Source organism: Danio rerio, chromosome 1, assembly GCF_049306965.1.
Source record: "Danio rerio strain Tuebingen ecotype United States chromosome 1, GRCz12tu, whole genome shotgun sequence".
Classification (NCBI taxonomy): domain Eukaryota; kingdom Metazoa; phylum Chordata; class Actinopteri; order Cypriniformes; family Danionidae; genus Danio; species Danio rerio.
The window spans coordinates 23,146,352-23,172,901 of record NC_133176.1 but is presented as its reverse complement, the minus strand read 5'-3'; the positions used below and the strand labels follow the sequence as shown (position 1 = coordinate 23,172,901).

The window sequence follows — 26,550 nt, the reverse complement described above, 5'->3', positions numbered from 1 at the left end:
AAGCAAATGTACCAAGCAACCAAAAAATAAATGAAGGAACTGACAGCTAAAAACAACAAATAAATAAATAAATCTTTCTTCTTATTTTTACATAAGCCAAATTGACCTATAAAACGTTCTGGTGATCTGGTGCCACTATCTAACCCTTTTTCCTATAACATACTGCAATTTGGATACTATTACTGCGAGAGGGAGACAAAATTCCCATGACCATGGAAAACCTGAACATAACACATTACAATTAAGATTTCCAGGCCTGGGATGTTTTCAGTAAGCATACAGTAATATCTTTTCTTGTTCTGATATATAAGCATTTCATAGCTAGACTGGTTTCTGTGAGTGCTTGTGAGTAAACTTACTCTCGAGGCAGTACGACAACATCAGTCTCGTCTGTTGAGGGTATTATTGTAAATACTGTATTTCTACTCTGTCCAAAAAGTCATGGAAATACTGAAATTCTGTGATGTTAAAGGGATAGTTCACACAAAACTGAAAATTCTGTTAAACACAAAAGAAGATATTTTGAAAAATGTTAAAACCATTGATCACAGTATTGGTTTTTCGTACTATTGAAGTCAATGGTCACAGGGTTGTAACATTTTTCTAAATATCTACTTTTATTTTTAACAGGAAAAAACCGGGGAGAGTAAATGGTGAGTAAATTTTCGTTTATGCATGAACTACCCCTTTAAGCTTCACTGCTAATGTCAAATAACACCGACTGTAACCTCAGCTGACAATGTTGCAGTTGTAGGTTGTGTTTCCATCGTGTCGACGGAGCAACTCCACCTTTAGTTCTTTAGCAAAAACATTTCAGATTATTTGATTTAGTACTATTGGGAGACATCCACTGTTATTATGTTATTTACCGTCCATACTAATCCGCAGCGGGCATGTAGAATGGGCTCAGAGCTGTTATTAAGTATGCTTAGTTCTGACATTCCTCTCCAAATCCCTGTACTTCTGGATGAGTCTCTGTCGAATTTCCAGCTTTTTCTAAAAAAAAAAAAAAAAAAGACTGTCAGGGGCTTGTCTGCATTTATCGTCACCCGTATGTTTCCTCAGAGAAGTCATTCAGCAGATTTCTCTCTATTTAACAGCCAGAAGCTTGAGTAAATGTGACGGGTGACCCAGTAATTCATATCCTCACACACACACATGTATAGATGCATGTCATCTAAATCACTGCACTGCAACAGGTGGGTTGAAGACAGTTGTGGATTGGGAATGAGTCCGATTTATGCTTGTAAATCAGAGTAAAGCCTCTCTGTAAAGCCTTCCTCCTCAACTGGTGCTTCATACTGTAGTTTCCAGACGAAAAAAAAAAGTGTGTTCGCATTGCTGAACACAACAAACAAAATCAGTCGGGGTCAGCTAGTTCAAGTAGATCTAATAAAACAGGAAGTGTGTCAATGTCCCTGCCAGTAAGTGGACTTTTCAACTTAGTAGTCTTAGAATTTGTTTAATAAGTGCATGAAAAGTGCACAGGCAAATTCTTTGGAAAAATTGTCCTTGGAGTAAAATCAGATCTTATTTTTGATGTCTGTTTTTTCACTGTTGTTTTAATGTTTTATTGTGCTTCGATCATTTTGCCCAAACCTCAAACCTGTTTTGTAATGATAAGATTATTTTCCATCACAACAAAAGAACTAAAATTAATATTGTATTAATAATAATAATTATTATTATATTGGACGAAGCATTGGCACTGTAGTTAGTGCTGTCGCCACACAGCAAGAAGGTTGCTGGGTCGCCGGTTCGAACCTCGGCTCAGTTGGCGTTTCTGTGTGGAGTTTGCATGTTCTCCCTGACTTCGCGTGGGTTTCCTCCGAGTGCTCCGGTTTTCCCCACAGTCCAAAGACATGCGGTACAGAAGAATTGGGTAAGCTAAATTATCCGTAGTGTATGAGTGTGTGTGTGAATGTGTGTGTGGATGTTTCCCAGAGATGGGTTGCGGCTGGAAGGGCATCCGCTGCGTAAAAACTTGCTGGATAAGTTGGCGGTTGATTCCGCTGTGGTGACCCCGGATTAATAAAGGGACTAAGCCGACAAGAAAATGAATGAATTATTATATATATATATATATATATATATATATATATATATATATATATATATATATATATATATATATATATATATATATATAAAATTTTTTTTTTTTTTGCAGCCTGATTCCAAAAAGAAACATTACTATTTTACGTTTTGTGAGCCCCCCCCCCATTATATTCTCATTTGACGTATTTTGACTGCTACTGTATGTCATCATAAATTGTGAAAATAACCCATCAAAGGTTTTAAGAAAACGCACAATATGACATAAGTGAAGTGAACTTTCACTATTGACCAACTGTTGTTAAAAAAGTCAAAAACATTTTACAAGTAGCCTAACCATTATTTTAAATCTTGAACCTTATTCTTGAGAGAAAAAAACTGACTTATGAAAAGTTCTGAAGCACCAAAAGCAGCCTATTAACGTTCATTTTAATACTAACTAGGCTGTGTATAAAAATACAAAAGTTTTCAGGGGTAGCTTAAATATGTGTCGGTGCTCTTTGTGATTCATCAGAATAAACATCAAAATCAGTTCAAGGCACTCAATAAATGTGGGGAAAAAGCCTTTATTAACATGGCTGTTCCTTAAAACTGTGTCTACATCCGGTTATGATGAAGTCAAGTGTTATTAAAACCTGTAGGCGCAGTTTTAAGAAATAACCATGTCAGTAAAGGCTTTTACATTTTTTGCCTGTTTAACGACAGGCAAATAGAGTTGAAAGTTGTGTGTGTTTGTTTAGAGAGCTGAAGTAATGATCTGGGATTTTATGCTAACGGAATCAATTTTAATGTGTTTGCAGTGAAGAAAAGCCGTAAGTCGCTTTGCATTATTGACCTGGAATAATGAAACACAAAACCGCTGCCACAAGAAACATTCCTCCGCCGTGTCTGTCTGAGCTCCAGTGAGTTTATGTCCAAAAACGTCTTTTCTGTGAACAAAACAGCAAGAGATTTGAATGTGCTTCTCCTCAAGGCCTGATGTCTTGATATTCTCCTTTTCTCGATCGTTTGACGAGGTGAAGATCGTGTGACCTCCAGAAGGTGTGCAGGTCATAGAAAAACACACACACCATCTGGACACAGGTGACATACACCCTCATTACTACAAAATTACACACCACAAGACACAGTCAAGTATGCAAAGAGAAGGCTGCTGTGCGCCGCATTGCAGAATAGGCCTGTTCTACATTTGTTTTTCTTTTCTGGTGGGTTTTAGAGAGAGAGAGAGAGTTTTCCCCTCTAATTCTCTGATTTAGTTCTGGTTAGGTCGGAATAAGCCTCTCTGAGTGCTAGAAAGAAAGATAGAGAGACTGTGTCTGTCCATCAGAAAGTGATTGTAATTCTAAGCATTTTACAGCTTCTCTCACAGAGAGATTTCTTGGAAGGAATTCGTGCTGCTTATGAAAGAACAAAAAATGGGGTGAGTGGAAAGAGAAAAGAGAAAGTGTAAAAAGGAGGAGAGAGAGAGGAGAGGAGGGAAATTTGTGCCAGTGTATATGACTCGCTGTCTGGGGGTGAGAGAGAAACTCACACACACACACACACACACACACACTTAAAAACAGAGAGAGAAAACCCCCTTTTGCTAAAACATTCTCTCACACAAACACACATCTCTATTCAGAGACAGCTCTACTGCAGTGTTTCTCACTGACACACACACACACACATATCATATTAACTGCTTTATTCTGCTCATGGCTTGTGATAGCGGACACCGGTGGAGACTCATCCTGCATTTCCTCCAGATGACCCTCCTGCTCTTCTTCCTCTGCCCACCCACAGAGCCTGCTCCCTGGGACAGCGACTCCAGCAGCGGCCCTGGAGAGGTAAGAAGCGCAGACAAATGACAAATGATACCAGTGGCAGGACTACACAGAACGCATGCAAATGTCTGTACAGGCAAACCCCAGTTACCCAGAACAATGTTTCATAGTATGTTGGAGAATATCATTATGAATTAATGTGGTATACTTTTAAAACTAATATTATTTTTTTTATAGTTTATAATTTATATATGTTTAATTTAGTATTATGTTCATATAAAGTTAATTTATTTCTGTTTTGTTCAGCTCATAAAGATTCTTTTCACTATCAAAGTATATACAGTACTGAATATATGGTCACACTTCACAATAAGGTTTCATTAAAGTATTTACTAACATGAACTAATTATGAACAACACTAATAGAACATTTATTAATCATAGTTAACAAATTATTAATCATGAGTTGACATGAACTAACAATGAGCAACGGTATTTTATTATCTAATGTTAATTGACATGAACAAATAATGGAATTATTGTTCATCGTTTATTGATGTTAAATACATGAACTAATATTAACTAATACAACCTTATTGTAAAGTGTTACCATATAAGATCCTTAAAATGTTGAAATATGAATATGTGACTTTTACTTACTTTACTTGGCTTTTACCTAAAATGTTAGTAATGCACCGACATAATGCAACACTTTAATGTCAATTCGCAATATTATATTATATTATATTATATTATATTATATTATATTATATTATATTATATTATATTATATTATATTATATTATATTAATTTATATTATATTATATTATATTATATTATATTATATTATATTATATTATATTATATTATATTATATTTAATTAATTTATATTATATTATATTATATTATATTATATTATATTATTTTGTATCATATTTACTGTGCAGTTTACTGTGTAGTTACACTAAAAAACATATATTTTGAGTTATTGAACTATTAAACTATTATTGGAATATGATTCAAAGTGTTTTTATTATTCATTCATTCATTTGTTTATTTCATTCATTCATTTTCTTTTCAGCTTAGTCCCTTTATTAATCTGGGGTCGCCACAATGGAATGAACCACCAATTCATCCATATGTTTTACGCAGCAGATGCCCTTCCAGCTGTAACCCATCTCTGGGAAACATCCATACACTCTCATTCACACTCATACACTACGGACAATTTAGCCTACCTAATTCACCTGTACCCCAAGTCTTTGAACTGTGAGGAAAACCGGAGCACCCGTAGGAAACCCACACGAATGCGGGGAGAACATGCAAACTCCACACAGAAACCCCAACTGACCCAGCCAAGGCTCGAACCGGCAGCGACCTTCTTGCTGTGAGGCGACATCATAACCTACTGCTTCACTGCGTTGCTTTGTTATTCAATATGTGTTCATTATTTACTAGTAATTTTATTAGTGAAATCTGTTTCTACATCAAATTCTTAGTGTACATTAAGAATTGATACAAATAGTTACCATAACCATATACATTTCCTGATGTTTTATATAAAATATATATTAAAATTACGTTGAAATCTACATATATGTGCTGTATAAACATACAAAATTGTAAATATATATTTTCTGTAAAATGAAAATATGAATTAAATCTGTAGTCTTAACTCCATATAAAGTGAAGTATTGTAGTGCAGTTTCACAAAAAGCAAGCATGTAAAACAATAGAACAATATATAGAAAAGAATATCAGAAAATATTATTATTGTTATTATAAATTCTTACATATCGAGTCATCATTGTGAGTGTTATGTGAGTAGCGTTATTACTCATATACAACTGAGTCTAGTTAACACTAAAGGAGGCATCGATGGCCCTTGAAAAGACCAACTGGAGGATAAAGCATTGCAAAACTGCAGAGTCTGGATTATTGGGGGCGCTGGGGTCAACTTTTGCCTACAATGTGGGGACCAAAAACATCCCTACAGGAGCCGTAAAACCCAAAATCACCTAGAATTGTGGGGATCAGCCAAAGGTCTCCACCAGAAAAAAATGCCTTAATAAACATACTAAATAATGTATTGATAACACTGTAAAAAAATTCCAAAAGGTTTATGAGAGGGTTGGGATAGAAAACACCATGAACTCAAAATAAAAACAAAGAAGTCACTGGAAAGTCCCCAGCATGATAGAAAAACATACCTGTATATGTGTGTGTGTGTGTGTGTGTGTGTGTGTGTGTGTGTGTGTGTGTGTGTGTGTGTGTGTGTGTGTGTGTGTGTGTGCATGTGCGTGTGTGCGTGTGCGTGCTGTTGAGCATGAGGACACAAAATGGTAAAATAACATAAGCGTGATGTAAATACTATCATGTTTTTATAATGTAAAAACATTCTAATTCTGAATTCTAATAATGAAAATGTCACAATAATTTGTGTTTTTTGAAATTCAAATACCATTAAGAGGTTTTCGACGACACGGTGGCTCAGTGGTTAGCACAGTTACCTCACAGCAAGAAGGTCGCTGGTTCGAGTCCCAACTGGGTCAGTTGACATTTCTGTGTGAAGTTTGCATGTTCTTCCCGTGTTCGCGTGGGTTTCCTCTGGGTGCTCCTGTTCCCCCCACAGTCCAAAGACATGTGGCACATGTGAACTGAATAAACTAAATTGGCCGTAGTGTATGTGTGTACAGTAGATAAGTGGGTATGGATGTGTCTCAGCACTGAGTTGCAGCTGGAAGGGCATCCGCTGTGTAAAACATATGCTGGATAAGTTGGTGGTTCATTCCGCTGTGGTGACCCCTGATGAACAAAGAGACTAAGCCAAAGGAAAATGAAATGAATGAATCACGAGGTTTTCAGGTCTGTTAAGGGTTAGGGTTTGATTTTAATGGAACAGGGCTACAGTTTTGTACAAAATATACACAATATAAATGTGTGTGTGTGGTTGGTGGAAGAAATTTTTTTTCCAGCCAGGATTTTGTTATATCAAGTCTTTCTTATTGTAAGTTTGACAAATTAAGATGATGAGTGTTTGTGGGCACCAAATGCTCCCATAAATATAGTAAAATCAGTTTTTTTTTTCTACCTCGTGAGGAATTTATTTTCTTCCATAAGGAAAATGTCTAATAAATCATATGGAACGAGGTATTCTGCTAGTGAAAACTGCTGTTCTTGTAGACTTCTTTAAAGCTAACAATAGAGACAGTTGTTTGTGCATTGAAACATGATTTTGATGGCTTTTAGTGTACGTTTGAATCGTGTAACAATATGGCCGCTGTCTGTCTATATATGTGTGTGTGTGTGTGTGTGTGTGTGTGTGTGTGTGTGTGTGTGTCTTTGAATGAAAATGTTTTAAGGAAACGGCTTAAAATGAATTATTTTAGAAACAGTAAATCTTAAAAACAAACAGTCTCATCCCTCAGTAATCAGTGTTATTTTTAGTCTTGATCCTTATTCAAAAAGCAGTTGGAGTGAATTGTATCATTGCTATTTACTTGTTCATGTACTGATTCATGCTGATTCATTTAAAAATGTAAGTGAAAATGAATCAGCACATGTACGCTTGTGTGATTGCAATCTGGTTTACATATAAATTCTACTGGATTGAACGCATTTTAAAATACAGACATACACACAACTCGGTGTGATTCAAAATGTGGCTGTGTTTTGAGGAAAAAGACATCAGTAGCCTATTGAAGAGCTACATTTGTTTACTCTTTTTGATGAACTCTTGCCAGATAAGACAGGCAGTGCTGATTAATTTTCTGAAATCGGATCATCTTAGCTGTTCAATTTTGATTTTAATCTTTTTATTAATAAGATCTCAGGCAAACACTTCTGCTCAGAGGGTCTCCCATCTGAAGTGGTGAAATCTGTGTCTTCATCTGTGTGCTACAAGAACCTGAATGTGCTCTGCTGTGTGTGTGTATGTGTGATTGTGTATTGGTTAATGTGGTGTATGAGGACACAACATTGCCCAATAGGTATGACCTGGTTATATTCTATTAGTGTGGTTTATGATGACACAACATTGTCCAATAGGTTTGATCTTGTTAAACTCTATTAATGTGGTTTATGAGGACATAACATTGTCCAATAAGTATGGCCTTTTTGTATTCTATTAATGTGGTTTACGAGGACATAACATTGTCCAATAAGTATGGCTTTTTTGTATTCTATTAATGTGGTTTACTAGGAAACAACATTGTTCAATAGGGATGACCTAGTTGTATTCTATTAATGTTGTTTATGAGGAAACAACATTGTCAAATAGGTATAACCTTGTTGTATTCTATTAATGTGGTTTATGAGAACACAACATTGTCGAATAGGTATGACTTTGTATTTTATTAATGTGGTTTACAAGGACACAAGATTGTACAATAGGTTTGACCTAGTTGAACTCTATTAATGTGGTTTACGAGGAAACGAGATTGTCCAATAAGTATGACCTTGTTAAACTTTATTAATGTGGTTTATGAGGACATAACATTGTCCAATAGATATGACGTAGTTTAAATCTATTATTGTGGTTTATGAGGACATAACATTGTCTAATTGGTATGACCTAGTTTAACTCTATTGATGTGGTTTACGAGGACACAACTTTGTTCACTAGGTTTGACCTAGTTGAACTCTATTAATGTGGTTTATGAGGGCACAACTTTGTCCAATAGGTATGACCTTGTTGTATTCTATACATTTGGTTTACGAGGACACAACATTGTCCAATAGGTTTGACCTAGTTGAACTCTATTAATGTGGTTTTTGAGGACACAACATTGTCCAATAGGTATGACCTTGTTGTATACTATTAATGTGGTTTACAAGGACATGTCTTGTGTTTTAATTATTCAAAATGGTTAGAAATCATAATTTATTGGTTCTTTGACATTCAAAATGTGGTCCTTGTATTCATCCTATTTTGGTGACCAGATACCATACCTTATTAGTACTTTTTTTTTCCCCACGAGGAGAACGGCTCAAAAGTCACAAAGAATTAAGTATTTTGACAATGTAAAATGGCAGAATGGTTTATCTGAGTGTTGGGTTTATATGGTTGGAGTAAGGGAACACAATATATAGTCTGTACAGTAAAACAATTACTGTTTGTCTCTAAAGATTCCCTATAAAACATGAATGCTCAAAATGTGTGTCTGTGTGTTTGTGTGTTTGTATGTGTATCTGCAGGGCTGTGAGGGTTTCCAGGTGGATGTGTGTGGTGTGTGTGCTGGAGACGGGAGCTCGTGTGAACTGTTCAATGGGACAATCTTTCTCTCTGTGCTCTCGGTTAGATACCACAAGATCCTGGATATCCCCTCTGGAGCTCTGCGAATAAAAATACAGGAAACACACAAGACCAGGAACTATTTGGGTAATGGAACTGAATTCCTGCTAGCTCTTCTTTTTTTAATTTTACTTTACATCAGGCTAATTGCAATGGAATGTTCCTCCAGTAGTGTACAATTTAGTGGTCTATTTAGTTTTCAAGACTTAAGACATCTAATTATTTTTTTTTCTAAATAGATGTTTTTAGACTTCAAGTGAAGAATCAATTACTCTTCAGTTGATGAGTTTTTTCATCACTATTTTTTTTTTTTAAGATTTATTTTTGGCCTTTTTTTTATTTTTTAGAAAGGACAGTATCGAGACAGGAAGCGAAGGGGGAGAGAGAGAGAGGGGGTAGGGTAGGGAAATATCTTCGAGCCGGGATTCAAACTCGCGATGCCCTGACATGCTATTGCACCAAATGTCAGCACGCTAACCACTAAGCTATAGCGCCAACAAGTTTTTTCATCACTATTTGACATTTTTTCACTCAAACACAAAAAATCTAACAAAATGCATGCACATCAATCTTAATTGGGTGCTCAACCAAACAAAAAGTATGGGTTTTGGGTTTAAATTATATTTTTAAAAGTATACAATTTATACATTTGGAATACTTTGTGTTTATTTGAAAATGTTTAAACAATTACAACCATCAGATTTTAAAATGTATCTATTGACCCAAATATGTCCCAGTCAATGATAGCAGCAAAATTCTCTTAAAATTTTACTTAAAAACAGCTCTTATTTAACTTGACATTTTGAATGTAAAGCACCTCTCTCTATCTTCATTTAAAGTAAAAACTCAACTCAAGGTGACAGGTGGCTTTACTTTGTTTCTAAATATAGTCCACATTTTGATCTTGTAGAGCACTTTGAAAAAACAACTTCCACATTCCTGCGGCCTGGCCTTTCCAGTAGGGTAATATGTGGTATGGAGCCACCAGGTGTCCTCCTTCCATCCATCATTATTTTCCCTCTCTTTTTCTTCAAGCTCTCAGCATGGCAACTGGTGAATCGGTGATAAATGGTGACTGGGTGATCGACAGGCCAGGACAGTTTTACGCCGCAGGCACTCAGTTCACATACAAGCGGCCCAATGAGATACGCAGCAGAGCAGGAGAATCCATCACTGCACCTGGACCCACCAATCAGGAGCTGAATCTCTTTGTAAGGGACCACTCCTACTGTATGACATCACAGCAGTAGGACAGCAGTCACTTAATTGGCACTAGTGAACAAAAAAAACATGTCGAAACTGATAGATTTTCGACAGGTGTTTTGTTCGTATTTTATTAATGCATTTCATTGTTTTGTGATTATTGGTTAAAAGTGAACTTAATAGATAGAAATAGCATTCTGACAGTATGTTTTCAATGGAAAAAAAACATGAAATTGATAGATTTAGAAATCATTAAGTACTTGTTTTTATAAGAACAAACACTTCTTATTAAGTTAATATGGTCTGTGTGTATGGCCAGCCGATTTGAATGTTATCACTCAATTGACAGGGCGTTATCAGCTGATAGATATGTGCCAGTAGGCTGCTATCATCTATCCACATGGTTAATCAGCTATATATTACATATGACTGCAAAATTATTTGTGTTATTTATTAAATTTCCAGTTAATTGTATTTTATTAGCGTCTACCCCTACCCCAACCCTAAACCCAACCATTAAAGTAATGTAAAAACAGATCTGAATCTGGAGTCTTCTCTATTAGTATAACTGATTAACCATGTGAATGAGTGATAACAGCCTTCTGAGCCTACCAGTAGGCGCAGAAGGCCCCTACTGGCCCATATCTATCAACTGATAACCACTGATAATGGCCATTTAACATTCGAAGCGAGTGGTATGGCAGTGGATTGTTATTATTTAACTTGTTAATTTTTTTTTTCCAGGTGATTTACCAACAGCCTGATGCAGCAGTGTATTATGAATATATTCTACCCAAACACACTAACACTCATTCAGATGCATATTCTTACTCTAGCGTACTTCCTCTAGGTTAGTATTTCCCTAATATATACAAATACATGTATAGTATTGTTAAAATGTTTAGGCTCATAATAATGTTTACATTCTTTAATATTTTTTAAAGAAATATGCACTTTTATTCATGAAGAAAATACATAATTGATCAAAATTTTCATTCAAATAAAAGCATAAATCATAATAATGATGATAATAGGATGGCGTAGTAGTGGCACAGTAGGTAGTGCTGTTGCCTCACAGCAAGAAGGTTGCTGGTTTGAACAGTTGGCTCAGTTGGCGTTTCTGTGTGCGGCTGGAAGGGCATCCGCTACATAAAAAAAAACGTGCTGGATAAGTTGGGCGGTTCATTCCGCTGTGGCGACCCCGGATTAATAAAGGGAATAAGCCGACAAGAAAATAAATGAATGTATGAATGAATGAATGAATTAAGAATGGCATGGTAGCTCAGTGGTTAGCACTGTTGCCTCACAGCAAGAAGATTGCTGGTTCAGGTCCCAACTGGGCCAGTTGGCATTTCTGTGTGTTTGCATTGTCTTGCAAAACATGCGCTATAAGTGAAGTATATTAATCAATAGGCTGTTCATTCCATTGTGGTGACCTCTGAAATAGAGACTAAGCCAAAGAAAAATGAATGAATGAATGAATGAATATTAATTTATAATATTATATATTCTAAAACTTGTGAAATGTTTTATTCAAACAGACATCTAAATAAACAGACTATCACAAAATTATTGTAAAAAATATGATAGTGAATTACAGTACTAGTAAATTATCAGGATACTTGTTAATGTACACAAATTTTAATTGTTATGATTATAAATCAATCTGACTGTTTCAGTGTTGTTTAGGTGACTTGTACCTAATTAAATGACTAAAATAATACATTTTATTTAAAAAAAAGGAAAAGGAAAAGAAATACATGCAAGAATAAACTTTTTAATATAACAGTAAATTCAGTACATTTAGAAATATACCATAAATTACAGTTACAGATACTTGACTAAAACTGACAGAAAAGTATATTTGGCTAAGCACAATAAATACTTGTCACATGCCATCTTAAAAGCAAGTTTGTCAACTTTTTGGTAGATTAGCTTACAGCAAAAAATAAAATAAAGCATAATGTTCAATAAAAAAAGTTCAATAAAAAAATAATAATATTTAGAAAGTTTTTAATTTTACAGATTAATAATATTGCCTTTAATTGTACATGCATCAAAGATCTACTAAATCTACTAAAAATGGCTAAAATCTTAATTAACTGTTCCTTTCTCTTTTATGTTTTCTCATCTTGTAGTCGAGAGTCATGGAATATTTCCTGATTCTGAAAACAGTGTTGGTGAAAACTCATTGAGCAGCTTTCACCCTAACCAAGTCCCATCAGACTCAGTAACCCTTGAACCAGTGCCTCTGTACAGCTGGATGGCAATGGCCACAACACCCTGCAGTACCACCTGTGGAACAGGTACGTCAGTTTTAAATTTTTACATTACTTATTAAAAAAAAATCCATATATGTTTGCAGCAGAATTGAGCAATTCATCAAAAATGATTTCATGCGAATTTAGTCAATGAAGCCAGTTCTATTAAATATGCAACACATACTTTCAGGTGGAGCAGGGGTTACAACAGAGGTGTAGTTCACTATAACAAGCTATGCAAAATCACGTTTCATCAATTTAATCAGACGATAAAGACATCAAAAATATTGTTTTGAGATAATGACAGGTGTTTGTTTAGCTTTTTAAAAAACTACGGTTGGTTGAAGTAAATGCTGCATATGGAAATACCACATAAAATAATGTTGTACCTACAAACTAAATTTTAAACTTCAGTAGAGTGTTTGAAAAAAAAATGCTTCTGTGAGATGATTCTGCAGACGTGTAATTATTAATCACGGCACGCTGAATCAATGAAAGAGTTTCAATCTTGTAATTATAATGCAATGCTCTAACCCTTGCGACTTAATTTTACACATGCCCACTTTGCAATGGGATCTTTCTGTTTAATTTGTTCTGGGTACATTAACACTTGAACTACCAACATACAGAAACTTGTATAGCAGGACCTTTCTCACATAGGCAAGGCAAGGCAAGTTTATTTATATACACAATGACGATTCAAAGTGCTTTACATAAACAGGAATAAAAAAACAAGTACAAGAAAATAACAACAAAGAATAAAAATGATTAAAACAGATTAAAATGTGTTAAAACAAGTTTAAAAGGAATGAAAAAGAACGTAAAGACCTAAAAGTCAGACGTAGCATAGTGCTCATTCAGTAAAGACACAGTTAAACAGATGGGTTTAAAGTCTAGATTTGAATATCCCTATAATTTTGGAGCACATCTGATCATTTCTGGAAGCTGATTCTAGCAGTGGGGGCGTAGTAGCTGAAAGCCGATTTACCCTGCTTTGACTAAACTCTTGGAATTTCTAATTTACTTGATCCTAAAGATCTGAGTGATCTGTTAGGTTTGTATTAAGTGAGCATATCTGTAATGTATTTGGTCCTAGGCCATTTAGTGATTTATAGACAAGTAATAATACTTTTAAATCTATTCTGAATGTATCTGGGAGCCAGTGTAGTGTGTGATGTGCTCTGATTTTCTGGTTCTGCTCAGAATCCTGGCAGCAGTGTTCTGCATATGCAGCAACTGTCTGACTGTCTTTTTGGGATGACCAGTGAGGAGTCCATTACAGTAATCCACCCTGCTGGTGATAAAAGCATGAACAAGTTGCTCTAAATCCTCACTGAAAACAAAGCATCTAATTCTTGCAATGTTTTTAAGATGATAGTATGCTGATTTAGTAACTGCTTTGACATGATTACTGAAACCCATATCTGACTCCAGAATCACACCAAGATACTTGACCTTATTTTCTATTATTTGACCCCTAGACCCCAGGTCTGCATTCACCTTGATAGCCTCATCTCCAATTCCAAATACAATGACTTTTTTCTTTGTTTAACTGAAGAAAGTTTTGGCACATCCAACTGTTAATTTCATCAATGTATTGGCAGAGGGTGTCAATAGGGTGAAGTCATTAGGCAGTAAGGCTAAGTAGATCTGAGACTCATCAGCATAGCTGTGGTAAAAAATTTGGTTCTTTCTCATTATTTGGCCTAGTAGGTGCATATGAGATGTTGTTTTGTCACTTTATATTTACATTTAAAGCTTCTATTAAGGTATTATAATTGATCTTTGAATGCCTGCCGGCTCGTCATATTTTATGTATTACCCTAAAAATACAATTTTTGTTATACGGACTATACATTGCACAATTTAGTAGGAGTGCACATATTTTCCGGCAAGTAGGAGAGCAAGGCTTTTTTCACCACACTGATTATGTTGCTTCTGAAACACATTTCTGATGAAAAGTTTTGTTTTTGCTATCAGAAAGTTAAAAGTTTTTTTTAGCAGGCTGTTGCTTGGAAACAGACAGAAGCATACATATTCAAAGGTAAGGGAATAAGCAGCGGACACTGAAATGCATGTGGCTAATGTGGTAAATTTCTTATGGTAATTGAAGTTAGAAATATTCAGAACTCTTTTGTGTTTTGTAATTTTAATAAAATAACAATGCTAGAAAGAAATACACACATTTAGTAAAAGTCAGGGTATTACACAGTTTTTAAATTACAATGTCTAAAAATGGTCAAAATGACTAACTCTTCAGTTCTAGTGTTAAGTCGTCTCTTAAAATCTTCCTAGAATGTGTCTCCGACAAAAATAGAAAATATTACGTTTTGAGTGTTTTTGGCTGAGAAAGATATAAACACAATGTCACGTCTGATGAATGGTGTTCTGAATTTTAATAAAGTCACACAGACACAAAACATTTACACAATCCAGGCCAATGCTGGGTTTTCATAATGTCTTCACTGTTTCGAATCTAAATCAAATCCAGAGTAAGCATACTTCCGTGCCTGGAAATAAAAGCAAACCAGATTGGTGTTCTCTCAGCAGCAGGCGATGTGATTGTAATGACAGTGTTATGACGTGCTGTCTGTCTCTGTTTGTCTGTTTGTTAGGCAATCGTCAGGTTCTGTTTGGCTGTGTGGAAAGGGCCACTCAAACCACTGTACTAGAGGATCTGTGCAGCTCCATCACTCATCCTGGACCTCAGGTTGAAGAGTGTCAGTCACAGCCTTGTCCTGCTTTGTGAGTAAAAAAAAAAAAAAAAAAATAATAATAATAATAATTATCAGAAATGAAAAAACCTTAAAGAAAAATGGTGGTTATGGACTGGTTATACTTACAAGACTCTTTCAAAAATATGGTAAAAAATGGTAGTGAATTCCAAAGAGTTAATGTACATGAAGCTTTGTCCAGCTTTGAATGAACAACGAAACAAAATTATTTATATCAAAAATAAAAAGAACTGAAAAAAATCGAAATTTAGCTCATGAAGGACTGGTTATACTTCTGAGGCTTTTACAAAATTATGGTAAAAAACAGTAGTGAACATGAACGAACATGAATAAAATAAAAAATTGTTATGAATGTAAATTAATAGTTCTTTTAATTCTGTTAACTTGTACCCAACTTCACTATTTTCACTGAAATGCTAAATTTTTACTTACAACAAAATAATTTTAGGGAGCATAGTGTAGTATAATCAGAAGAATAATGTATGGCTCGTTGAATTTAATTCAATATTTAGCATTAACTTAGCATTAATAAGTGTTGACAATACGTAATCATGAATTGACAGAACTAAGGGCTTAAATACAAAGTAAACGATAATCAATGAAAGAAGGAAAAGATGCAGGGACATGGAACATTGTATTTAGGACATACCTATCTCATTATGCAAATTTGTGTCTTTGTAAACTACCAAAACCACTGCAAACATGCACACAAATGCTTACAAAAAGTTTTTTTTTTTTTTTACTCATGGCTTATGGAAGAAAGCTCAAAACAAAACACAACATGTTTTCACAAATCTTATTATATAGGCACATTTTCGTGTGACATTAATGTATTAAAAAGTTCCTGCTTTGTTTTCTTTTAAATTTTATTATTTGTGCAAAAAAAAAAAAAAACAATACTGCAAATATATACAATGCAAAATGTGCATATTATCTGATGGCCAGAAAGTGATTGATTAAATATTTTTCATTGTTAAAATATTGGTGTCTGTGATTCCAAAGACTGATATGTACATCATGATTTTATATTAAATTTACTTTAATGTGAGAAATAACTGAAAAATGGCCATAAATTAATATCTCTCAATTCAAATGAGTAGCGGCTTGAAGCCGGAAACAGTATTCTTTACGTCATTGATACGTCACAGCTTAACAAGCAGGTAGGCCAGCTTCAGTTATGGCCATGTTAATTAAGTTTTCGTAGTAGTAGTAATAAATCAAATTTGTTTGAATTAGATTTAAATATCTATTACATTACTTTTTGTTATTATTACATAAACACAGTTCTAAAATCGAAATGTTTCTAGTTTTAAAATGTTTGAAATTAAAATAAGTGTGCAGATCTTCTTTGTGCTTTTTGGTGGAATGTTTCTGATTTTGCACCTATTTAGCACCTTTTGTGCGTACTTTGAACTTTTGTCATACTAAAAAGTACGTGCTAGTGTAAAAATAGTAAAACGTTTTCCTTTCGGGTTTAGAAATTCACAGTTTTTAGTGAATTGTTTCTATTTTTGTTTTGAACAATTTATATAATATTTTGCAGTCTACTGTACTGATGGCTTCCTAACAAGATTCCACCTCAAAACCTTATTTGGTAGGATAAATGTGAACATTTTAAACATGCTTGAGTGCTAGCAATAAATAAAAAAATCAAATAGGCTAAACAAATATAAAATAGCATTATAACTAAACTAAAACATAAGTTTAAAACTTAAGTAGAACTTCAACTAACAGCAGAACAGAAATGTAGACTAAAAAAGCAAGCAGTAGTGCATGCCTTTACATCTTAAAACATCCAAAAACTGTCAAAATGGGCTGAGTAGACTTTTGGAAACTTCTTGATTTCTAAATGGGAAGCACATGTGAATGAAACAGTCACTGTGTGTGTGTTTGTGTGTGTGTGTGTGTGTTTGTTGTGTGTGTGTATTTGTGTGTAGTTGGGATGTTGGTGAATGGTCTGAGTGCAGTAAGACTTGTGGTCCAGGTTTCCAGTATCGTCAGGTGATTTGCCGGCAAACACAGGGACAGCATGGCAGTAGTACAGTGGTGGTGGCGAACAGCATGTGTGACGACACAGAGATGCCAGATACCACCAGCGTCTGCCAGCTCAAGATCTGCAGTGAGTGGCAGATCCGCTCCGAGTGGACTGAGGTTTGTCAGTGTGTGTTTGAGTTTGTAGGAGACAGATGTGCCAGTTAAGCTTATACTGTACTTACAGTATTGTTTTATGACATCTTTTATTATCATATTAGAAATATTGGTTTGGTAAAAGTTGTCAAGTGGCTCAATTTGCATCATAACCACCTACTTAGGAAACATCTCATTAAAGGGATAGTTCACCCCAAAAAATTAAAGGGCACCTATGATGAAAATCATCTTTTGTAAGCTGTTTAGACAGAACCGTGAGTAGGTATAGTGTGTCCACTGTCATATTGAGGTGACATAAAGACGATAAGTTTTTTTTTTTTTTTTAAAACCTTATGGCATTGAAAATAGGATCCAAATCCGTCATATTTTGAGGCCGACCGGAAAGTGATGTAGGAGTGCGGTTTCCCAACCCACTGAAATGATTGACAGCCACGTATTAACATGTCTCCGTAGTAACGTGTATAATCATATCAACAAGACAGGACATGCACAAAACAACTGGGATTAAAAGATCTGTTCAGCTCTCTGTGATCATCAATCATCATCAAGTGTGATCAAGAATGAGTTTAACAAGTTTAAAACGTTAAAGCAGCATGTTTGTAATGAATTACAGCGATTTTATTATCTTTATCACCAAAGCTGCATGTCAGTACATTTATAAAAGAAGATGATTCAAACCCAGTTTGTGGACGTTAAATCAGGTTTATTTTGTACATGAACATAACGGATGTCCATACAGCAGTGGATATTAATGAGTATCCTGTCACACTTGCTTATGCACAAAAACAGTGCAAAGTTAAAATCACGTCCCCACTGCATTTGTGTGTGTATCTGTGTGTGTGTGTGTGTGAACTTTTTAACGACATTGTGTGTGACTCATCGCAAAAAGGCTTTAATTATTTTTACGATACATCAAATACATCAACGATACATTACGATACATCAAATAATAATTGTGAAAGTTTATACTGTAATGTTTCTCACAAATGTTACGTGAGATCTGCATACTTCATGTCTGTCTCTAAGCTGTTTATCTGATTCAGCCAAGGCTATATATATATATATATATATATATATATATATATATATATATATATATATATATATATATATATATATATATATATATATATATATATATATATATTTATTAGGGGTGTCAAAATTAATTGTTTCTTTGGTGCACCGCGATGCAGATGCGGACAATTCGGTATCGGTTCAGTAATAATCATAACCGGTTATTATGTACTGACGTCATTTATCTCCTATGCGCTCTGTCGCGAGGGAGGTGAGCGCGAGTATTTACAACACTCAGCCAACTCAGGGCCGGTCCGTGGCATAGGCACCATAGGCAAATGCTAAGGGCGCTGTATATCCAGGGGGGCGCCAGAAATGAGCGCGGTTAAGTTGGTTTTGTTTTCAATATTCTTGACACACATTCAGTTACAGACGGCAATAACTCAAAAACCTCTTACCCTAAAAAGATCTAAATTGTGTTTCCTACAAAAAGACAAAGCTGGTTATGTTTCACAGCAGTCTTTCTTTTTTTTCGCTCCACACTACGAGCACTGCTCCGTTTAAGCCCTCACAATATGTGTTTAGCCGGGATAGCTCGCACTGAGAGGAGCTCTCAGCAAGGGACCGTCGGAAAAGTGCTTCTTTTTTTAGTTTTTCTGCTCCGCTCTTCGCGAGCTCTCCCTGTTGCGAGGGCCTAAGTGTGTGTGTGCGTGTGTGTGTGTGTTTGTTTCTTTGGTGCTGTCTATGTTTGTGTTTGAATGAGAGACAGTGTGGTGCTGTGTGTCTGTGTGTTTATACAGAAAGCTTGTTATAGCCTCCCCTCTAAAATATAACACTGTATATGGAAAGCATCGTCAATGCACCGTGATGCACCGAAATATCGAATTGAACCGAATCGAAGGCATGATAATCGTAACCGAACCGAACCGAACCGTGAGACCATTATAGGTTCACACCTCTAATATATATATATATATATATATATATATATATATATATATATATATATACATATACATATACATATACATATACATACACATACATACATGTATGAGCAATATCACACGAGTGGCAGTGTGCCATGGCTGTAGATCAACATATGTTCCTGGCTGTATTTGGGTGGAGTAATACACAAAGGGTAAAGAGGCTGTACAAATGCTGATATTACTTAAATATACGGCTATCAGCCAATCAGATTCGAGATCCAGACAGAACTGGATGAAATAAGATATTTTATATGAAATAAGATATTTGGTGAATTGAATATAAAATGAAATTTAAAATGGAAAGTAAAAAATAAAAGCTAATTAAAACGAATGATTTATTCTAGTTAATAAATAATACTAAACAATGTCTCCTTTTGATAAAATTTACTCTTTTTTTAAACAAGATATGAATATTGGGAAAAGCAACTAATGTCAAAATAATTAACATAACATAATTCTTTATACATTTAAAAATGTATTTACTCGGGTTACATTTGAAAGGTTTAGGGTCAATATGAGTTTATTTATTTCTTTTTAAAGACTGAATTGATCTCTTCCAAATAAATGTTTTTTGTTTATGAATTAATTGTTTTATCAACTGTGAAAAACAAAAGCTTTTCACATTTATTCATCCCTCATCGGCTGTTAGAGATGTTTTCATCCACTCTGAGGTGATTTTGAGTCTTAATTTGAAAACATATTTTGGCAACATCTTTTGAAAATTTTCAAAAACTCAATAATGTACTCTTTTACTACCATTTTCGTTATGTTGGTGGCTGTTTTTGCTCCATTGACTTTCATAAAATGACAAATTTTGACAACAGGAAGAACCACCAACAATCAAGAATGAATAATCATATGGTGTCATGTCTTTGCAATAAAAATGACGTTATAATGGAAGTCGGTGAGGCAAAAAAAAAAAAAAAAAAGCCACCAATCAAAACAAAAAGATTTAAACAATATAGTACACACAAGGGTTAAAAAATCTGATCAAAATAATTTGGGAAGACAGTAAAAACCTGAGAACAAATATATTAAACAGCCTAAATGATTCAAGCATTGGCATTAATAAGATTTTTTTCCTGCATTTCAGAATATTACAAATATAGGTGTAATTATGATCAAATAATTGCAGCTGAGCATATAAAATAAACACTGTCTAAATCATTTTTAAAATTGTACAACTTCAAACTCTTGAACAGAGTTGTATATGTGCAAAAGAAGAAGAAAAAAGATGATATAAAAATTATATACATTTTGATAGGCTTTATAGATATACACAATAATATGCCTCCATATATAATCATCAGATGATGCACACAAGATATCAGTAGCCATTAGACGTTCTCTCTCACTTTGTCTTTCTCTCTCTCTGTGTGTGGCAGTGCTCTGTGCCGTGTGGTGTCGGTCAGCGCAGTAGAGAAGTGGTGTGTGTGGATAACCTGGGTGATATTGTTTCTGACGAGGAATGCAACATGGCCCTTCGCCCGCAGGATCTGCAGAACTGTGACAAAGGAGTGTGTGCCAGCAGCTGGTTCTACTCTCTCTGGAGTGAAAGGGTGACAAATCTTGGCCTTTTTCGTTTGTGTTTCTCAGTAATGTGGGTTTCTTCTTGAACAGCTGTATGTGTCTGTCCAGTGTTCTGCAGACTGTGCTGAAGGCAGTCGCAGCCGGTCGGTGGTGTGTTTGATGAGCCAAAGTAACTCTCTGCCGCTGGACGACTGTGATGATGAGGACAAACCCGATGAGCTCATGCAGTGTGACCTGGGACCCTGCACACAGAGACTGGAGTGGTACACAGGGCCTTGGGGACAGGTGCGAGACACACATATACACACATGTTGGTTTTAGTGGTTCATAAGGACTCTCCATGGGTATAATATATTATATTATATGTAATGTAATGTAATGTGTATTTATATAGCGCATTTATCGTGAATGGCCACACTCCCAAAACCCTTCACAATCATGAGGGGGGTCTCACCACACCACCACTAGTGTGCAGCATCCACTTGGATGATGCAATGGCAGCCACAGAACAACGACGACAGTGCGCTCACCACATACCAGAAATTGGTGGAGTGGAGAGACAGTGATAAAGCCAATTCAGTGGATGGGGATGATTGGGAGGCCATGATCGTAAGGGCCAATAGAGGGACTTTGACTAGGACACTGGGGTTACACCCCTACTCTTTATGAGAAGTGCTATGGGATTTTTAATGACCACAGAGAGTCAGGACCTTGGTTTAATGTCTCATCCGAAAGATGGTGCCCACTGACAGTATAGTGTCCCCTTCACGTTTTACTGGGGCATTAGGACTAGGCATGGGCTGGTATAAAATTCTGACGGTATGATAACCTTGGATAAAAATATCAGGGTATCACTGTATTGTGATTACTGTTATAAAATATATTCTTTTTAAATGTCTGGGTAAAAAGAAATACTTTTTTCCCTTTTGAACACAATATATTTTATTTTAAGAAACATTTAAAATATTTTGGAGCAGTAAACATGTCAGGCTAAATGATTTATTTACTTCTGTTGTCTTCATTTGTTTCAAAAACAGATTTTTTTTACAATTTAAAATGGGATCTTTGGAGCTCTTTTCTGCTGGAGATTCTGTTTTCCTAAAAAAACAAATGTAAATAAAAAAGCGAATACATACCTTAGGAATGATATTGCAAAAAATGTTGATGGTGTTGAAACCTTGACTTTTCCAAATCCCGGTACACCATGAAAACGGTTATTGTGCCATGCGTAATTAGGACTCACGCAGACCAGAGGTTGAGCACTCACTGCTGGCCTCTCTTTACACCACTTCCAACAGCAAGCTAAAACCTGACAGGTGGGCAAATCTAAGCTTGTTTTTAATAAAACAAATATAAATATGCATATATCAAATAATACTGCAAATAATAATAATAACATTGTACAAAAGCGAATTGTCATGAAAAAAACTAAAAAAGCCCCCTGAGATAAAGAAGGCATGGCGGTAGTGGTTTTTATGTTTATGTAGACTAGAAAATAATATTTTTTGTAATATTTTAATCTTTTAATTCATTTTCATTTGTAAAGATATTTGCATATAGCTGTACATCCTGTGTGTATTAAGCAATGTTTAAGCGAAGCGCACAAAACATCAAAACGACTCTTGCGCCGACTCTGCCGAGCTGAAATAGCAAACAACAATTGCATCGCACCTTGCGCCGCATTGCTCCGGGTGTATGATATGTGCCCTATGTGTCTAAGAGTGTATTCACACTATGTACAGTTGCCTTGAACCGGGCCAAAGTACGCTTGTCCCTCCTCCCATCTCTCCCGAGCGCTCTCTCTCAGCACAGTGGAGATTTCTTAGTCATATCGCTTTAGTGGCTTGATATGCAGTGACACGCAGTCAAATATTTCGCCGAACAGATCAGCCACTTTTTGATGCACATAAACAATCATAAAGTTTTCATGCTGCAGGAATTAGGAGGTTTGCTGAAGGTGCAGCTGTCGTGCAGTGAGGGGTTTGCGTCTAATAAACTAAGACAGTTTGCGTTCATTAAACAGGAAGAATGATTAATTTAACCATATGAAACAGTCCCTTAAAAGTCACGCCTCACTTTCAGTTTTGGGCTTAGGCACGTTTTGCACTCGCACACAAGCATACCAAGCCACAGCCCAAGTGAACCGCACTCAAGCACACCTCTTTTACTTAATGACAGATTTTGTAATATTTGTGTTTTATGTTTGTACCGTAGATAACTTTCATCAAGTTCTTTGAGAATACACCAGAGGAACACACAACTTTTGCTAATCTACGTGTCTGAATGTTTGTGACAGTGCTCATCTGAATGTGGCAATGGTACCCAGAGTCGTGGTGTGGTCTGTGTTGTCCAAAACGGTGGTCATTTAGAAGTGACCTCAGATGACCTCTGCTCTCATCTGCCTCGTCCTCCAACTGCACAGAGCTGCTATTTGAAGAGCTGTGCGGCGCAGTGGTTCATGACTGAGTGGAGCTCGGTATGTTCCTCACACACACACACACACACACACACACACACACACACACACACACACACACACACACACACACACACACACACACACACACAGACACACTACAGTAAAACTTTTACAAGTTATTTTAATCAACTAATTGAACAGATTCAATGTTTCGCCTCAGTGTTCCCGCTCTTGTGAAGGAGGCTTTCGAGTGAGGGAGGTACGGTGTTTACGAGATGACCTGACATCAAGTCATGACTGTGATCCTGCCCTTGAACCTGCAAAACAGGAGAAATGTAACACACACATCTGCACACTACAGATCGGTATGTTTTTCTTCAAATTTTGTTAAGCAAACAAACAAACAAACAAACAAACCCAAAATGATAATTCTGTCAACCACTAAGACCTATGCCACTATGCATAAGGATTAAGTACTGATGGAAATTCCCTAATTTGATCTGATTCACTAGTTTATTATTATTATAAAAAAAAAAAAAAAACTTGTTATTGAAATGTATATCGTAGAAGTAATTATAGAAAGAAGTTGTATTCTTGCTAATGCTGTAAATGATTATGGTTAGGGTTTTGGAAATAGTTTCAACCAGTAATGATCCTTTTTGATCTTTGTTTAAAAAAAACAAACAACATCACAAATGTTTCTTTTACACTGTAAAACCCAACAGTCACCTTTATCAAGTTAAATGAGTGTAGTTAACTCAAAATTTACTGAAAGGTAATTCTACTCATTTGAAAAGAGTAATGAGTTAATTAACTAATTTGAGTTAATTAAATACCTCATAACTTCAACTAAATGGATTGAATTGGTTTCCTCAAACGGTTTGAGTTGCCTTAACTTTACCAGTTGATTTGAGTTCTCTTCATTTATTGGGGTTTACTGTGCTCAAATTGCTTTGTTTAATCAAATGGATTAAGTTCACAGTACTCATTAGGATTCGTTTTTGAACTTAAATGGTTTGTTGCAATTGGTTTCCTCAAATGGTTTGAGTTACCTTAACTTTTTGGGTTTTACAATGTATCTTTTTTTTCTTATTCCACTTTCAAATCTATATCTTTTGTCTTCTATGGACCAATAAATTGTATCTTAGAGGGTTACCTTACCAAAAATGAACAATTCTCGCACTTGTGTTGTTCTAAGCCTTTGGGACCTTTAAGAAAATTTTTGATATCTTAGGTGAACTCTGAGAGCTCTCACATCCATCAAAGACATTAAGGTTATAATATTATCAAGAATACTGTTGTGCGCACATAAAACAAAAAGACGACTTGTCTTTTGTGTCAGTATATATTCTGCTCATTCAGTGCTCGGCCGCCTGCTGATGTATTACCTCGAATGTAATTTGTTTCAAACAGAGGAAACAAAGCGCAGGAGCAACTGAGGTAATAATTTTCATTTTTGGGTGAAATAACACTTTAAAAAGCATACGAGTGCTCCGTTTTGATGAATCAATGTTAATAATACACATACACACGTGTGTGTATATACAGTAGTATGTTTGTGTCAATGAATGTATGTATTTGTATATACATACAGTGTGTCTTTGTGTGTATTACTGCTTATACTATACTGTATATCTCGAAAATGCACTACTTTTAGAAAAAAAGCCTTTCATTTTCCATGAAATCTACTGTACCTGCATTTAAGTGAGTATAAAACATGAACACTTGAAGATAGAATAAAATGGAGGGTTTGATCTTTATTTTGATATGATATGGTATTATATTCCTAGACTAAAATATTGGGCTGTCAAAATGATGAGGGCTGTCATTATCAAAAATGCTGGCAGTGGCAGGTAACGTTTTTAACACACTGAGTTAAACACAACTTCAGACCAAAGCTCTGGTAGTTAGATGAAAGTGTAATGAGAGATAACTTGCTGTTAAAATAAACGCCACATCGATTATTTCTTACCGTTTTTCTATTTATCTCACATTGCTGGTTGAATTGTCATTCATTACTAACAGTCTCAAGATTGCGCAAAAGTTGCACATAAAGACCATGTCAAGGTCAATGTTGTTTTTCACCAAACCCCATAATAACAGAAATCCATAAAAGTTTAGAACCACTTCAGAAATTGTGAGGAAATGTTCATTTTTGTGTCAAAATTACAAAAAATAAGTGTGAACTATGTGAACAATCACTTGAAATCGCTATTTTCCAATAAAACAAATTGAAGTGAACTGTCAAAAAAAAGCTAAAATAAAGGTAAATACAATATAGGCTACGTAATTAAAGAAATGAAAAAGACTATCACTTTAAATAGCTATTTTCAAATAAAATAAATGGAAGTAAATAGAGTAAAAAAAAAAAAGCAAAGATAAAGCGAAATACAATATAATTAATTAATGAAATAAAACTCAGTCTTGCAAACAATATAAAGTCATTATATCAATACTCTCATTTATTGGCGAACTGTACCTTTACAATGCCTCTCTCTCTCGTTCTTTCTCTAGACGAGTCCTGCAGAGACATGTACTATAACTGTGTGGTGGTGGTCCAGGCACGTTTGTGTGTTTACTCATACTATCGCACCACATGCTGCGCGTCCTGCTCTCGGGTCATTCAGAGAGACTCGCTGCATACAATCAGGTGATCTGCCTGCTTTTCAGGACGTGGCATCATTTTCAGCTGGATCTGACCCGGAGAGGACATCACTGCTCATCTCCTCTCTGCCGTATTCTTCAAGACAAGTATACATTCAAGACGTATACATTCACTGCCCCTCTTTTTACAGCTGCAATTTAAGAATGCTCCATGAGCAACTGAATATTTATTGCAAATAAAACCAACTGAGCCTATCATCTGTTGTGTTCAGTAATGTCTAAAGATGAAAATGAATCTAATTCATCATAATATTTCATTATTTACAGTATATTAGTCAGGTTAACTCGAATGACTGTTTATGAATTATGTGCATAAATCTTTAGCAAACGAAAACCTTTAGTATTCTGCCATTGTAGAGGGATCATCGTGTTTTTGATGAATTTCCAGACGCTCCTGTTTAAATGCACAGATGAAATTTTGTTCATGAAAGATGGAAATAGAGCATAAAAGAAACTCAAACAATGACAA

At 35.3% G+C, this 26,550-nt stretch overlaps 1 protein-coding gene across 7 annotated transcripts; it reads left to right on the top strand.

Annotated features, from left to right (window-relative positions):
- Positions 1-2,756: 2,756 nt before the first annotated feature.
- Positions 2,757-26,279, top strand: adamtsl7 (ADAMTS-like 7). 7 transcript variants are annotated; one of them, XM_073950882.1, is made up of 15 exons: positions 2,856-2,957; positions 3,072-3,138; positions 3,413-3,475; positions 3,767-3,884; positions 9,019-9,202; positions 10,151-10,326; positions 11,063-11,168; positions 12,457-12,624; positions 15,195-15,324; positions 17,252-17,465; positions 20,854-21,027; positions 21,107-21,283; positions 23,295-23,474; positions 23,638-23,782; positions 25,932-26,279. In XM_073950882.1, exons 3-15 carry the CDS (start codon positions 3,456-3,458, stop codon positions 26,069-26,071), a joined length of 1,932 nt encoding a protein of 643 aa, XP_073806983.1. In that variant the 5' UTR covers positions 2,856-2,957; positions 3,072-3,138; positions 3,413-3,455; the 3' UTR covers positions 26,072-26,279. The 7 variants fall into 7 exon arrangements, with proteins under 7 accessions (XP_073807004.1, XP_073807013.1, XP_073806997.1 ...); XM_073950896.1 differs by lacking the exon at positions 3,413-3,475 and having other exon boundaries at positions 2,855-2,957; XM_017356043.4 differs by having other exon boundaries at positions 2,856-3,138.
- The last annotated feature ends 271 nt before the right edge of the window (positions 26,280-26,550 follow it).

Coding starts and splice junctions, on each gene's coding strand:
- adamtsl7 (XM_073950882.1), top strand. CDS start 3,456: ATGAAAGAACAAAAAATGGG. Junction 15,325..17,251: donor TCACAGCCTTGTCCTGCTTT/GTGAGTAAAAAA, acceptor ATTTGTGTGTAG/TTGGGATGTTGGTGAATGGT. Junction 23,475..23,637: donor TCATGACTGAGTGGAGCTCG/GTATGTTCCTCA, acceptor GTTTCGCCTCAG/TGTTCCCGCTCTTGTGAAGG.